At 43.7% G+C, this 16256-nt stretch overlaps 1 protein-coding gene across 3 annotated transcripts in view; it reads left to right on the top strand.

Moving 5' to 3' along the window:
- The window catches only part of LOC129331335 (ubiquinol-cytochrome-c reductase complex assembly factor 1), a 54713-nt gene extending 40888 nt beyond the window's left edge, over positions 1-13825 (top strand). For all 3 annotated transcript variants that reach the window (XM_054981841.1, XM_054981842.1, XM_054981840.1), the window contains 3 exons: positions 9100-9177; positions 10274-10387; positions 12540-13825. In XM_054981841.1, the coding sequence (XP_054837816.1) occupies positions 9100-9177; positions 10274-10387; positions 12540-12674 (327 nt within the window). In that variant the 3' untranslated portion in view covers positions 12675-13825. The remainder of the gene's footprint in view (positions 1-9099; positions 9178-10273; positions 10388-12539) is intronic.
- Positions 13826-16256: the final 2431 nt, after the last annotated feature.

Genomic DNA, 16256 nt, shown 5'->3' with positions numbered 1-16256 from the left:
CCTGACCGTTTGCCACAGCACTCAGTATGGAATCCTGTTATTGGAAAATAAACCCCTGCAAACTTAGACCATCCAAAGATAGGGTGTGGTAGGGTTGCCAACTTTTGGGTAGTGGCTGGAAATTTCCCAGAATTACACAGAGATCAGTTCCCCTGGAGCAAATGGCTGCTTTGGAGTATGGACTCTATGGCATTATATTCTGCTGAGGCCCCTCCCCAAACCCTGCCTTCTCCAGGTTGCACCCTCAAATCTCCAGGAATTTCCCAAGCTGGAACTGGCAACCCTAAGTGTAAGAGATTCCTGTGCAAAGAGCCCAACACTTCCTCTGCTTATTCTATTGATTATTAAATAATAGGTGGGCTCTCCCCTTCCAGGATTAGAATAGCTTGCCATACACCCAAAAGCTGTGTGCCTTCATCACATGATCTGGGTTGAGTTGCATATGCACATGTGGATACTTATATAAATAACAGTTCATGGTTTCTGTCCTGTGGGAAGAGTTTCTAATGGTAGATAGCAAGTGACTCAACAGAAACCTTTTGAGGTGCCCTCTAGCTTCAGAGCCTCTGTGGCCATTATGTCTATCATATGTTTATCTTCTCCATTCTTCAAGGAGCTCAGAACAGTGTATGTTGTTTCCCTCTCCTCTATATTATTCTCACAATAACCTTTTGAGGATGGTTAGACTAAGACTATGGCCCTAGGTGGTCAAGTGAGCACCATGGCTGAGTTGTAGTTTGAGCTTGGATCTCCCTAGTCCCAATCTGACACTAGAACTGTTTCAGATCTTATTATTTGTGTTTTGCCATCTTCTGGGCATGTTGCAAGGGTCACTGGGTGGGGGGGAAGGTAGTTGTGAATTTCCTGAACTGTGCACGGGGTTGGACTAGATGACCCTAGAGGTCCCTTCTGTATAATTCTATGATTCTTTGGCAGGGTAATCCTAACATTACTGAGATCTTCTGGCTACAGAGAAAGAAAAGGATTTTGATACATGTTCAGAGAGAGATTTCCTTAATCTTAGAGTGTTAAAAGTTGAATGGATTTTGGAAGATACGTAGTCCAAACCTGTGCTCTCTACAGGAAGACTCACCTGTTCCATCCATGATAGATGACCACCCAGCCTCTTCTTATAAACTTCCTATTAAGGAGAGTCCACCACCTCTCAAGGCAATCTGTTCCACTGTTGAACAGCTATTACTGTTAGGAAGCTTCTTCTGATGTTTAGCTGAAATTTGTTTCCTCATATTTTTTATCTATTCATTCTTGTCCTGCCCTCTGAAGTAAGGGAGAACAAGACAATGGAGCAGATGTACATATTTGAAGACAGCAATAATTTTCTCTTAGTTTTTAGTTCTCCGGGCTAAACATGCCCAGTTTTTCAACCTTTCCTCATAGAGTTTGGTTGTCAGGCCCTTCCTTATTCAGGGCACCCTTCTCTGGACTTTTTCTAGTTTGTGTCCTTCTTAAAATGTGTCCAGAACTGGACACGGTATTCCTGGTGATGCCTGACCGGTGGAGAACACATTGGAACTACTACTTTCCATGGTCTGGATGCTATGTTTCTGTTAATGTAGCCCAAGTACACTGCTGGGTGATGTTCATCTTATGATCAGCTGACACATCTAGATCCTTAATACATGTACTGCTGCCAAGCAAAGTCTCACCCATCCTATACCTGTGCCTTGATTTTTGTACCTTAATGTAACACTTTACATTTATCTCCGTTGAAATTAGTTTTATTGGTCTTGGTCTGGTGTTTCAGCATGTCAAAATAATTTCTAATCCAAACTCTGTTGTCTTTAGTGTTACCGATTCATTCCCATCCTGTCTGTGCCCATATCCAAGCCATTTATAAAAATGTTGAACAGCGCAAGGCGTAAGACAGAACCCTGCAACACTCCGCTGAAGACCTCTCTCCAAACTGATGTGAAGCCATTAATGAGCACTCTTTGAGTAAGATTGTTCAGCCAACTAAGATCTCACCTAACATATAGTATCATTCATCTTATATATCCTCTATCTACTTATTGTTAGTTCTAATAGATATGTTATGGATGTGTTATTAAGGCTATTCTTGCCGATAATAGACTTCTTTCTTACTATGGAGTGGAATTGTGTGTGGCGGGGGCAGGGTCTTAACATACACACAGGAGGAAAGATTGCTTTGGTGCATAATGCTTATTGCCCATGTGCCTAGAAGAGGATGTGAGGAATGGATGGTCCAAATGGACAGCCTACCACCAGTTACTGAGACTTTTCTTTCAGGAAGTCGAGATTAAGGGATGAGCTTATTTTCTCTCTGTGTATCTATCATACTGTGTTTGATTTGTCTTTGTATGGTTATTACTCTGTACCAGAGCTAGACCAGAGATTACCAAATATGCTAAGAGTTACTTTACACTGCTCACCCTCTGCCCTGAGGATAACATTCCTGATATCTCCCCCAGGCCCTTAAAAAAGAGGCACATAGCAAATAGGAAGCAAAGTAAGGATTTGGCTGATAGCCATCAGGTCTCATGCACATATATATCATAAATTATATATAAAGTTACCTTGTCTGGAGTGCTGTTTTTGTGTCTGATTTTTTACTTATAGCTTAGGGAGCATTCACTGATGATGTTGCAAAGTTGATAGGCAGGAGTGGATTAAAGGTTTAAATTAAACCACTGATTTAATTCTGTCCCTACTCTGTCATTTCTCTAAACTGAAAAGCCTCAGACTTTTTTGCCTTTCCTCTTAGGAAAAGTGCTGCAGCCCCTTAGCCATATTATTTGCCTTCTCAATCACCAAGACACCATCAACATGGATTTTTTGTTCCAGTGTGCATCACCTTGCACTTATTTACACTGAACTTTATATGCCACATTGTTGTCCACCCATCCAATTTGGAGAGAGCTAACAGCCACAAAATTCTGGATGCAATTTGTTTCAGATCTCAGATTCAGATTTTGAATGTGCAATATAGCCTTTAATGTTGAGTGCCTTTAACTTGTTAGCCTCTCTTGATTGTTTTGAGTTTGGCATAGTGAAATAACATATTTGACAAGATGTCAGCAATTAAATAGGAAATCCCAAATAATAAAAGTAAAGGTAGTCAGTCCCCTGTGCAAGCACCGAGTTATTACTGACCCATGGGGGACGTAGCATCACGATGTTTTCTTGGCAGACTTTTTGTTACAGGGTGGTTTGCCATTGCCTTCCTCAGTCGTCTACACTTTACCCCCAGGGAACTGGGTACTCATTTTACCAACCTCAGAAGGATGGAAGGCTGAGTCAACTTTGAGCCGGCTACCTGAACCCAGCTTCCGCCGGGATCGAACTCAAGTGGTGAGCAGAGCTTGGGCTACAGTACTGCAGCTTACCAGCCTGCACCACGGGGCTCCTCCATCCCAAATAATATTTCATATGAAATGCAGTCAAATATCTATCACATTCCAACAGAGATGACAAATGTTTAATATCAAAGTGAAATATCAGTTGTAAAATATAAAATGAGCAAATATTTGAAAATAGAGAGCTTTTCCATCAGTGGAGGAAGATTATTTATGAATGGGTTGTGGCATGTCCTCACTGTGTGGGCAGGGCATATGGAAATTTTTTTGCAAAGACTCCCACTATCCTGAGGAGGCACTTGACACCCCCCCCCAACAATGCTCTGCCCACTGCCTGGACAGACAAGCTTCCACAGCTCTCTCACTTTGTTTAGGAAGAACAGGAGAAAATGCTGAAATCCATTAAATATGCAGTGGCTTCCTTCACCTCTTGCTCACTAACAGCTGCAGCAGCAGATGGAATGCTCCATGGCAGCAATAGGACAGCATGGCTGCTTCATCTTCCAAGGCTCCAGGACAAGCCTTCGCTGCAGTAGCAGGCCCTCTCTTACTCTGAAGCACCAGTGGCAGATGGGCCCATTGGTGAAGCCATCTGCAGCTCGTCTGAGCTGGCATCTCTCACCTCATCACCTACACAAGTTCAGGAGGCCCCAGAAAGTACCAGTGCTGAAAGGGCATCTCCCTCCTACCACCCTTGGCTGTGGAAAGGGTTCCCCAAGGCAGTGGAGGGGACAATGGGGGGGGGCTCATTTGCCTTCAGAGGGTGGCTGTCCCTTTCCCTCCTCCCAATCATTAATGGGCTTCACTCCATCTGGACCTCTGTGCCTTCATTACTAAGTAAATGGTGAAGGAAATGGATCTGAAGGGGGGGGGGAAGAGTAAAAAAAGGAGACATTGTAGATGTTGGGACAAGGATTCCTTCTCCTCTCTGTATTCTTCTTCTTGCACCTTCCTCTCAGGAGGAGACAAAAAAGGGACCCAGCAGATGTCAGCACTGTCCCTCTGGAGAACCTGGCTGTTGTTTCCTGGATCTCTGAATTACCCGCAGGTCCAGCCATCACAGCTCATCTTCCATGCCCGGCATTCTACAGAGCCAACACTCAACCCCCATCCTTGGTCTCCAAGCCTAGACACTCTGCTCCGTCTGGCCTTTTGGAGTCACTGCACTCCAACTCTGCTTTAGACTTCATGGCTTCAAATAAAGAAGGGGAGTGGGCGGAGGAAGACACAACCTCTTCTGTCCATCGGGTGGATTTTCCATGCCTTCTGGGGAAGGTCATGTCCGGACTAAGATTTGCAGGACAAGCCACTGCTGAGGCTCCTCAAGGCAGCTCTAAAAAGTGGCATGCAAGGTTTTTTCACCAACCAGCCCTGACTCCTATTATCATTCCTTTTCCAGAATGACATCAACTAACGCTCTGAGGTATAAGCTATCTGCTGAAAACTGAAGGCATATGGGAGAACCATTATGGGAGAAGGAAAGAATAGGTCTGGGAAAATTCATCTTTGTCATGAGTCAGAAAAATGACAACTGGAGTGCAGTTCTGGACTTAAAACACCTCAACAGACTTGTGAGGAGGAGATTGTGCATGGAGACTGTCTGATCCATAGCAGAATCTCTGCAGGCAGGAGACTAATTAGTTTCCATATCTCCAGGAGGCATACTTTCATGTTCCCTTACATCCAAGCTCCAGACTTTATTTTGCCTACAGACATACTTTGCCACTTTGAATAAAAGGCCCTTCCATTCAGGCTATCCTATATCCCCTTAGTCTTCACCAAGCTGAAGGTTACACTAGTGTGTGTGTTTATCCCTACGTGGATGATCTTCTAATCAGGTCACTGTCCAGATCATAGTGCCTTCTGGACATCCAGACAACCCTGCAGGTCCTCCATTCTCATGGGTTCCTGGTGAACCACCCTTATGCTTTCACATCTAGGGCTGTCAATAGACCCTGCTCGATTCACTTCCTCCCTCCCAGAAGAACACTGCCTCACCCTCAGGGCAGCAATTACTACACTTTCTACAAGTGACTTCTGGAGATCTGATGGTCCTGCCTTGTGTGCTGGGTCACATGATTTCCTTTCTGGAAACTGTACCGTGGGCCTGATTCTACGCTTGTCCCCTTCAGTGGGTCCTACTGCTGATGTCCTTCAGCGTCAATACAGGGACATAACAGTTCCACCCAGTGTGCATTGCTGTTTCTGATGGTGGTTCCAGGATGCTCTTTCAGGGAAAACAACCCCCTTCCAGAATCACTCAGAGTAGAAATTGCCACAGATGCCAGTCTCCTTGGCTCAGAAGCACACTGCCATCAACGTAGCAGTGCAGAGAAAAAGCACAGCATCAGTTGGCTGGAGCTAAGAGTGACCTGTCTTGCACTATTCCAATGTGTGCACAGTTACTTCTCCAGTTGTGTCAGTTTTTTGCCTCGAATGCAGGATCAATAGCATCTTCACAAAATACTAGTAGGAAAAATATCTTTCTGGCTTCTGAGCATATCACGGGGAAAGTATCCCTTATAGATATCTTTAATTTCTATTGAATGAATAAACTGATGGAACATAAGACTTTTAAATCTGGGGGACAACCTAAATAGGCATAAATAAAGGTCTAAAACTTGAAATCTTCAGTATTCTAGACTTCTTACTGTGTAACTTTTTGTGGTTCACTTTCCTCCTTTTCCTTTTACTTGAGGGCAGAACTAGGGCAGAGAAATAATTTTTATTCACTTCAGAAAGGTTACAGTAATAAAGAAACTCTTGTTAACATCAGAGAGCATGGCAGCCAGGAGTTTTCACAGTCTGGCATTGTTTATTTTACCAGCAATTTGGAACCTTCTGCACTCTTAAAATATTGGCAAGAAAATATTTAACTGTTAACTGTTTTGTAGCAAGCATGAGTATGATGCATTGGGCAGGAGGAGTGCTTTAAGAAAGCGAAACTTTATTCCATCTATGAAACCGTCTGCATTTGCTTGGAGCAGCAAAAGTACGAAATTTTGCTGAATTAGTACACATGAATTCCTTAGGCTGAGAGAACCCGCTAGTTGCTAGCCGTAGTGATTAAAGGGAACCACCATTTACAGTGGCAACAAGCCTCTTTAAGTTTCCAGCACTGGCAAGCAATGCCAGGGGAAGGCCCTGGCTTTTGTGTCTTCTTTGTTGGCCCTCCAGAACAACCTTTTGGCCACTGTATGAAACATGATGTTGAATTATGTGGATCGCTGGTTTGATCCAGCTCTTACATTAGCCCACGGGTATTGTTTGTTGGCCTTTAAGGTTCCTCAGCTCCTTTGAACCAGAGCAGGTACTGGAATGTTGATAATCCAAAGTTTGCTTTTAGAAAAAATCTTGATGGAGTTTTAACTTGTAGAGAGAATCCAGTGGTTGTCACCTAATAGTATTTTAAAACCGTACATTCCACTTGACCCAAACTTGTAGTTAGCATAGCCCATAGCCTTGGTTGTAAGATACTGAGATTTGCCCATAATGGGAAGACTGACTCAAGAGAGGAATGTTTCAAAAGAACTCGACTTTAAGTTTATTTATTTTAATGAGACAGTGTTTCTGCAGTGTTCACCAAATAATGTGATAGCCCCCCCCTTTAAATGATGTTATCCAGGACGCTACCCCCCCTTTCAGTACAAGAGCCGCTTTTTATTTATTGCCATGTTTGCTTAACTTTGTTATCTCCTTATTAATCTTTCTTACTAACTTAAGGCTGCTGCCTTTTGCTTTTATATAGTGAGTTGCTCCCCTAGGGATGCAAAGTCCAGGACTTGTCCCTGTAATGGTGCTGTTTATTTTCTTTGCCCCCCTTGCAATTGCCTGCTGTAACATTTGTAGTATGTGTTAAGTAATCCTAAAGGTAACATTTTTATTATGTCATAAAAAGTGCATGGCAAATATATTATAACTCATGGAATTTGTTTGTTTTAAAAATGGAGGGATAATTTATTGAGTGTGTTACATGAGACCTGCTCCCCCTTATTAGAGCATAGAAATGCTGCTTCGTTAGAAATATGTTCTATTGAGAAAAGCCATGGACTCCGACATGCTTCGAAAGTTCGAGCCTGGTTGGCTGAAAGTGACATCATAGTTTATGTACTCAATAAAATTTTAATTAAGTCATTACAGGGGTTGCAGTCATCATTTAACCCTGTGATTTCTTCTATTTAGCACTTTTTCATTAAACATTCAGTAATAGCCCAGTGACCAAATTTTGATAGCCTATAAAATATATGCATGAATTTTAATAGTTTATATAAATGGAAAAATATGAGTAACAGACATAAAAGAACTTTTTTTCCTTGTGGTTGCACTGTATGCATGTATTATAAAAAGAAAGTTATGAAGGATAGCAGTTTAATGGAAGAATATATATAAGCCATAGGTTTGATAGTATGACATGAACTAATTAGCTGTTTGAGGGAGAAATTATTACAAGGCAATAACCACAGGGCTGTATGCATATTAATAGGACTTTGATGACATCATTGATGAAGCAAGACAGGTCTGTTTTATCAAAGTGGTGAGGTTGGTGTATGGAGGTATTCATGGTTTCCTGTGTGAGGCAGATTCTGCATCTCCTCTGATCATGCTGGTTAGATATTTTGTAAGCTAGACGTTTTAACCCTGCATGCACTTGAGTTCTCTCTCATGGCATCACATTCAACTGTAGTGCCGCACATGATTTTTCTTCCAGTAGTTATTCTTAGTTTAGTTTGACATTTCTCTTTCCGAGATACAAGATGTTAGCATGAAATGTTATGGGCTGCACATAGTCAGTATGGAACTACCACTAGGAAGTAGGAAGGCTCTCCTATAAGGATGCTTCCCACTTCAGTTCTATATTAAAAGTAAACAAGTGGGAACCTATGAGAAACTCACAGAAAAATTCATCTGCTGGTCCCTGCTTTCGCCTTTAGCTTCTTAGTCTGCCTCCCAGCTGCCTTGCTCTCTTTGCCCTCCTATATCCTCCTCTTAACTAGCCCCTTTCTTCCTCCCACTGCTGCGATCTCTTTCCTTCCATGATTCCGTGTTTCCTTGTGCTCCCTTCTCCCCCATACTGGTTCCTGCTTCTTCCTCCTGCCTTGCCCTGCTGCTGCCTTCTCCTTCCCAGCCCCAACACCCTGGAACTTGGCCCCATCCTTGGCCTGCTGCTGCAAACTGGTGGCTTTCCCCCCTCCTAGAACCTGTGGTTGACAGCTGCATCCTTGCCTAACCAGCTTCTTCCCCTTCCAGGGTCTGCCAGTGTTGGTGGGGCCCCCCAGTCCAGGCAATGCATGCCAGCTGAAGTCTTGCAACCTACTCTTGTCTCACCCCCTTATATTTAACTTCAGATAATTTTTTTTAAAAAACCTCACATTTTAAAAAAGTTCTCAGATTTTAATTTGTAGAATAATCTTCCTTGACTGTTCCTGGCTCCATAGTGTGGATTTTCTTGATCACTATACTAAAAACCAGGTTCAGCATTAGAGATATGATGGTGTATCGCCAGTGCAAATGCGGGCAGGATTTGGGATTTGAATGCGCATGCCCTCTTCCTGCATGTCCCATAGCTCCCGTTCTGTGTAATTCTTGTGTTCAGAAATACTATATCTGCCCAGCCCTCACACACTAAAGTTGTGGTTGTCTTACCTACCCAAACTACATCTAGATGGAATGGATTTCAGCTTTCAGAAATGTCTCGCTTTCTCCTCTGATTTGCAGAATGCTATCACAGACTGAAAAATTTAATTCCCCTGTTTTTGTTTTTCAGATTGACTCTGTTGCCCTGAAAGAAAGTATGAGAAGCATGACAGAAAACTTCTATGCAGCTATTTTTGGATATGATGAGGTGATATTAATTACACGATAAGTACCATGTATGTGAAAATTGGAATAATATGTATGCTCTGCCTAGCTCCTGATAATAACCATGCTGCAACCTTTGGCACCAGCTGGAGTCTCCAAGTTAACTTTGAGGAGAGGTCTTGCAGTAGTCTAGTCTCAGTGTTATTGTGGCATAGATCCAGGTGGCCAGATCAGCCGTGTCAAGGTAGGGGGCCATCTTCCAGTCTGGATTGAGTTGGGAGAAGGTGTTTTTTGCAGCTGTGTTAACTTGTTTCTCCAGCAGCAGTGCTGGATATAATTTAACTCCTAGGCTCTTAACTGATTCAACAAGGGTTAGCTGAGCCCTTGTGGGAAGCACAGCTTCCTTCTAGGTCTCAGCCTTCCCAACCAGCATCACCTCTGGGTTCAGTTTTTTTCACTTTCAACCATTTAACCACAGCAGCCGGGCAAGTGGCTCAAGACTTCTACTGTATCACCAGGGGATTTGGATAGAAAGAGAGAGAACTATCTGCATATTAATGACATCCAGTTCCAAAGCTCTGAATGATTTCTCCTAAAGGTTTTACATAGAGGTTGAATAACATGGGAGATAAAATTGTACCTTGTGGAACCCCAAAAGATAATTGCCACACTGAGGATAGCTGTTCTCCAGAGGTAACCCTTTGATTCCAGTCCATGAGGAACAATTTAAACCAGTGCAAGGCACATCCGCTGATACCTACTTCTGCCTCCAAGTGCCTCAACAAGATGGCATGATCTTGTTGTAACTGATGTAAATCTGTTGTCAGGTATTCACACACACATCTTTGAAACAATGGAAAATAGAAGTTTGCTTTATTTGCTAAATTCTACTCCCAGTACCAGTTTCTGCATAGATTACACATAGCTGTGCTCATAAGATGCGAGCAAAAGGAAGGTGGGAATGGAATTGAACATGGTTTTTGAAAATTGCAACTTTTCATAAGTTTGGCTGTGCTAATTTTAAAGCGCTACTTCCCGAAGGGAGTATCCAGTTGAAGAAGAATTAGTTATGCCTGAAACTGATCTATTGTGTAGAGCTTATATTTCCCCCATTTTTTGTTTTACTTGCTTTATTTTAGGGAATCCTATCAGATGATCATGTACTTGCAGCAGCCATCTGGAGAAATCTTTTTAATAAACAGTGTGATGATCCAAGGCATCTAGAGATAATGGTGGAATATGTGCGCAAGCAGGTGGGCATCTGTTTAGAATGTGGATTCTCACTCTTCAAGGAATGAAAATATTAGTACTTACTTGCCAAACCAAGCTAAGCTAACAAGCCCTGATACTTTACTGATGGGTAATGGAGTGACCTTTCCACTCCTGCAAATTATCCTGCCCACTTTAACTATGGTTAAGATGTCTCTCAGGACAGATCATGTGATTAATGCTAACTAAAACTTAATATTAACCAGAGTTTTGAAACCTTGAAACCATGATTTGAGTTAACCATAACTACTACTACTACTACTACTACTACTACTACTACATTCAATTTATATACTGCCCTTCAGGACAACTTAACACCCACTCAGAGCGTTTTACAAAGTATGTTATTATCATCCCCACAACAAAACACCCTGTGAGGTGGGTGGGGCTGAGAGTGGTCCTAGAAGCTGTGACTGGCCCAAGGTCATCCAGCTGGCTTCAAGTGGAGGAGCGGGGAATCAAACCTGGTTCTCCAGATTAGAGTCTCGTGCACTTAACCACTACATCAAACTGGCTCTTAACCATGATTAAAGTGTGTGTTGAGGTAAGCCTTAACCAGTAAGTGGGGGAATTTGCACTGAGAGACAAAAACTGGAAGAAGGGTGTGCACCTTTCTGGTGTCTTAAGACTGGTTAAGAGATCAAGTCCTGTTACATCGGCATAAACTCATAGATTCATGTAGTGTAAATATTGGTTTCAGGCCGAGAACCCTCATTTAAACTCTTATTGCACACGCTTATAATATCATCATCTTGTTAATTATATCTTGGTGTCCCATACCTTCACTACAGATCCTTCTCTAAACTTTGAAATTTTGTTTTGCAAACTGCTTTTTGCTGTAACTAAGGAATACATAATCTGCCATTGTGAATTTGTATGGTGAACACTTCCTGTGCCATCTGTTGTGTGGAGAGAAGGTCACATTGTTCTTATTGGCCAAGGTAAAAAATCCCACTCATCTAAGTAGGCTACATTGCTTTCCTATAAACCTATTAAAAATAATGTATGGTCACTAAGAAGGAAGTATCTCCTAGCTATCTGCCTCATGTTGCTTGTGCTTCCCATGTGGTTAAAGTAGTCACATGACTGCATTGTTTCAGTGTATTTAATGTTCTTATCTTTACACTGGGGCTAAAGGAGAGCATTTTGCTAAGGGGAAATTGCCTTAGGTCAGAAAAATTGGGCATAAAACAATGTAGAGCAGTACTTGAATGAATACCTTTATACCAGGATCTTCCTGGTTGGTTAAGTAGTTTCTTTGTAGAGGTCCATGTTTTGTTCCCAGGGCTATAAACAGATTCAAGATTTTAAAAGTTCCAGTATGCATAGTTGTGATGGTTGGAGCTACCCAAGTCACAGTTTCATCTTGATCTCTGTGTTTCCTATCATAAAACTTCTTCATGTGATGTATAGCCCTGTTAAATTCATGCTGGTTCTCTGCTGTAATTTGCAGTGTCCCCACCAATTCACAAACATCTATGGTGCTTAGGAAAAATCAATCTTTATCAGTCTGAGATTCCTATAATGTTTTAGAGGTTTGATCATTTCTCGTCTAAGTAGTAGGTGCATATGTGTGTTTCCTGTTCAAAGACTGCTATGTTCTTCTGACTACCTTCATAGACAGTTATACTTTCTCTCATTAAGTTTCTCTGGGCCTGTGTAATACCTTCTTTTTAAGACTTGTTCCGTTTGCCATTTTGTTCTGTAAGAGTCACTACCATCAACAATAATTGGCAGCACAGATGGATCGCTAAGACAGGCTTGCATTTCATGTTTTCTTGTATGTATTGATGTTTCTTAGCAGGGCAGCCTAAGCACACTGTGAAGAAACCTAGCTCCTCTAGAATGGAGCATACTTCCTCATTAAGGACCAAAATTCAGCTTCTTTCGCACCTATTTTAGAAAAGAATCTCTAATATTCAGATACATATCAAATCTTTTGTCTTTGTCTCTTTAAGAGCACCTGTTCAAATAATTTGTCCTTTTAGACCCATGTAATAAGAAATATTGCCAAGTTTCAAATTATCTGTGTTCTGCTTCCATTGGTGGTTGCTTAATAGTCAGATTTCTGACTGGGAGACAAATATTTTTAATAAATCCCAGATTGACTTGCTTTAATTCTGTTGTGAATGTCAGGTGCAGCACCTGGATGCTATGCCCGGAGAAGACCTGCTGCTGTCTGGTGAAATAACTTGGCGCCCCCTTGTGGAAACAAATGCCCAAAGTATTGTGAAGCCAACTTCTCCTACATACAATGATGAAGGACTCTGAAATGTTTGCTGCTGGCTATGTTTTTAAGTGTATTTGGAACAGTTGCTGGAAGTGGGATGTCTTATGTGTGAAGCTCCCAAAAAGGAAAAGAATAAATACAGTATTTGCAATTTGAAAGAACAACTAAAACTCCCTTATGTGTAATGATTTCCACCTTTAGCAACCCTGGAAAGCCATTCTACTCCTAGTATTATACTTGTGGTGAAAATGCTGCTACTTCATTTGAAGAATCCCTCACCAATATATTATCCAATAGTTCCCACACACTGGTTCTGAGAGGGAGCTTTTGTCTTTTGAGAGCAAAATATCTTACCAAAGTGACATGACAAGCTTCCTTTTGTCTGGCCAGAGGGTATCAGCTGCATCATGACATTCTCTCTTCTCTGACCCTGGGAAGCATAAGCATGAATGTAGCTGCTTGGATGTGGCATGAATGTTTGTACAAGTGGTCTGTCTCAGGGCAAACAAGAAACTGGTATTGTAAAGCTCGAAAAAATGGGTGAAGGTTTCTGAAAGGATGGTCTGCAAATTCTCATCTGACATCGGAGTGAAGATTACAGATGGCAGGGCCAGGGGGAAGCTTCCTCACTTGCATCTGTGGCACTGGAGCAGAGGCTGTTTGTGATCTGTTCATTGACCCAATAGGTGAGGCAGGGCCTTGGGGTCATGGACAGAAACAGCTGCTCAGCCTTCCACTGTTGTCTTTCTGTTGTATTCTGAAAACTTCACAGTATGAGTCACATTTCTTATTCATAGATTTGCTTTGCTCAGGTTATCACCATATAAAATAATAAATGTCTTGGGATCCTATCTGGCTAATAATTTGACCAGGTGGTGGTTTTCCTAACCTGCTTTTCAAAATGGAACCTTTGCTTAGGATCAGCCTTATCTGGATTAAATAAGGACAGTTAGCCCATTATTCCATTGTTAGAGGGAAAACTTTCTTCATCTCTCTTGTGGTCTAAATTGTAATCTAGGGCGGGGGGGGGGGGGGCTAGTTTTCCTTACCATGTAATGCCTTCATTGAGAAATTGGGAAATAGTTCTCCACTACTCTAGGGGTTTGATCCTAATAAATGTACTGAAAACAATACAGACAGATGTCTCTTTCATTTTGGGTGACATTAACACACAATAAAAATTGTCTATGTATTTTGTCTATGTTCTTTGTTCTTGAGACCATCTTCTCAAAATTTAGTCCTTTCTTTTCAGGAGATTGGTTAGATTCTGCATCTCAGCAAAATACAGAATATAATCTAGCATAAAACCTCCTCTTCAAAAGGTGTAGCTAGCAGGCCAAATCAGCTACAGGTTGTTGGGTGGGAGAGAGATGATTAACATAGCATTGTATGATCTGTCATTATTTAGTCATTGTAAGGGCTCTGAGTGGTAGTAAATAGATCGCAGGAAAGCTTGAACCTTGTTTAAGAAGATAAACAGGGTTTCTCACCTGTAACTGTTGATCGTCGAGTCTCTTCTGTGCAGACACACATTGGGACTGCGCAGGCGCAGGCCAGCCGCGGAAAAGATTTTTCTAGCTCTAAGAGATGTGAGGGGGACGTTCGGATCCACCGCGCATGCGCGCCGGTGTTCCCGCCAATTTTGAATGCATATATATCCGAACGTCCCCGGCATTCCCTCAGTTCACCTGAGCCGCCGGAGAAACAATGGAAGAAACCAAGCACTCACAGCGGGGCAGGCGGGAGGGAATGTGTGTCTGCACAGAAGAGACTCGACGATCAACAGTTACAGGTGAGAAACCCTGTTTATCGTCTTCGTCCTTCTGTGCAGCCCCACATTGGGAGAGTAACTAGCATCTCACCAATGGGGGCGGGTGTGAGTGTCTACTTGAACAAGGACTGCAGGACAGCTGTGCCCACAGCCGAGTCACGTCGTGCATGCACATCCACAGAATAGTGCTTGATGAAAGTGTCTGCAGTGGACCATGTCGCAGCTTGGCAGACGTCCCGGAGCGGCACTCCTCGTAGGAAGGCAGCAGAAGCAGCTTGCGCTCGAGTGGAATGAGCGGTAACCAACAAGGGACACTGGACTCCAGCATGCTGATAGCAAAGTTTAATCGTAGACACAATCCAGCGAGAGATGGACTGGGCAGAAGCAGGTGAGCCCTTGCGAGGGCCAGAGTAACACACAAACAGGGCAGGAGACTTCCTGAAACATTTGGTGCGGTGTAAATAAAACAATAAAGCACGCTTTACATCCAATGTGTGTAGTGCTCGTTCCCCTGGGGATGAAGGTGTTGGAAAAAAGGAAGGGAGGAACACCTTTTGCTGTAGGTGAAACCTTGAGACTACCATGGGCAGAAACTCCATGCTAGTGTGGAGCATGACAGTACCAGGGAAAAACTGCAGGAAGGGAGGGTCACACCGCAGGGCAGACAGCTCCCCAACACGCCTAGAGGACGTGATTGCCACCAGGAAAGCCACCTTCTGAGTGAGCAAAGGCAGGGGACAAGAAGATAGAGGCTCAAAGGGCTGGAGCATCAGCTGGGAGAGAACCAGGGAGAGACTCCATTGTGGAATGGGATGGGCCCTAGGAGGGAAGGTCTTGAACAGGCCCTTCAGGAACTGCTTGGAAAGCCAGTGAGTAAAAACTGTCTTCCCATCAATCTGCTCATGGAAGGCAGAGATTGCAGCCATGTGGACCTTAATACTGGAAAACGCAAGGCCCTGGGAGCAGAGATCCAGGAGGTAGTCCAGGATGACAGGGAGCGGGCAACTAAAGGGAGAAACCCCCTTTGGGGCCAACCACCGGGAAAAACGTGACCACTTCCTCTGGTAGGACAACCTGGTGGACGGTTTCCGGGCATTCAAGATCACCCCAAGCACCCCAGAAGAGAGGTTCATTCCCGGTTGCCCAGAAGCCAGGCAGCCAGATTCAGTACAGCCACATCGTGATGCCACACCCCGTCCCTGGTTAAGAGGTCCGGGGCGTGAGGCAGGGGGAGGCATCGCCCCTGGGACAGGGAGAGCAAAAGGGGGAACCAATCCTGGCGAGGCCACCGAGGGGCAACGAGGATACAGCGGGTTCGGTAGGCCCTGACCCTGGAAAGAACCTTGTACAGGAGCGGAAAGGGCGGGAAGGCATAAAAGAGCCCTGGGGACCAAGGTATTTGGAAGGCATCCCCTAGGGAGTGGCGGCCAATGCCGGCCCGGGAGCAGAACAGCGGGGCCTGTTTGTTGCGGGCAGTGGCGAAGAGGTCGACCAACGGCGTGCCCCATGTGCGGAAAACCTGGTCGAGGTAAACCCTGTTTAGGGACCACTCGTGCTGAGGCAGAAACACCCTGCTCAGCGCATCCGCCGAGGTGTTGAGATCCCCGGCAATGTGCACGGCTCTGGGAAGGACGTTGTTGACCATGGCCCAATTCCATAGAGTTGTTGCCTCCTTGCAGAGCTTGAGCGAGACCGTCCCTCCCTGCTTGTTGAGGTAGTAGCAGGCCGTGGTATTGTCCGACAGGACCTGAACCCTCCTGTTCCGAATGGCATCTGCAAAAGAAGCGAGGGAGTAACGGATCGCCCTAAGCTCAAGAAGGTTGATATGCATGGATGCCTCAGATGGGGACCA

This window comes from Eublepharis macularius, chromosome 5 (genome assembly GCF_028583425.1).
Source record: "Eublepharis macularius isolate TG4126 chromosome 5, MPM_Emac_v1.0, whole genome shotgun sequence".
NCBI lineage: Eukaryota > Metazoa > Chordata > Lepidosauria > Squamata > Eublepharidae > Eublepharis > Eublepharis macularius.
Note: the sequence above shows the minus strand (reverse complement) of the source record. Positions and strands in the feature narration are given on the sequence as shown.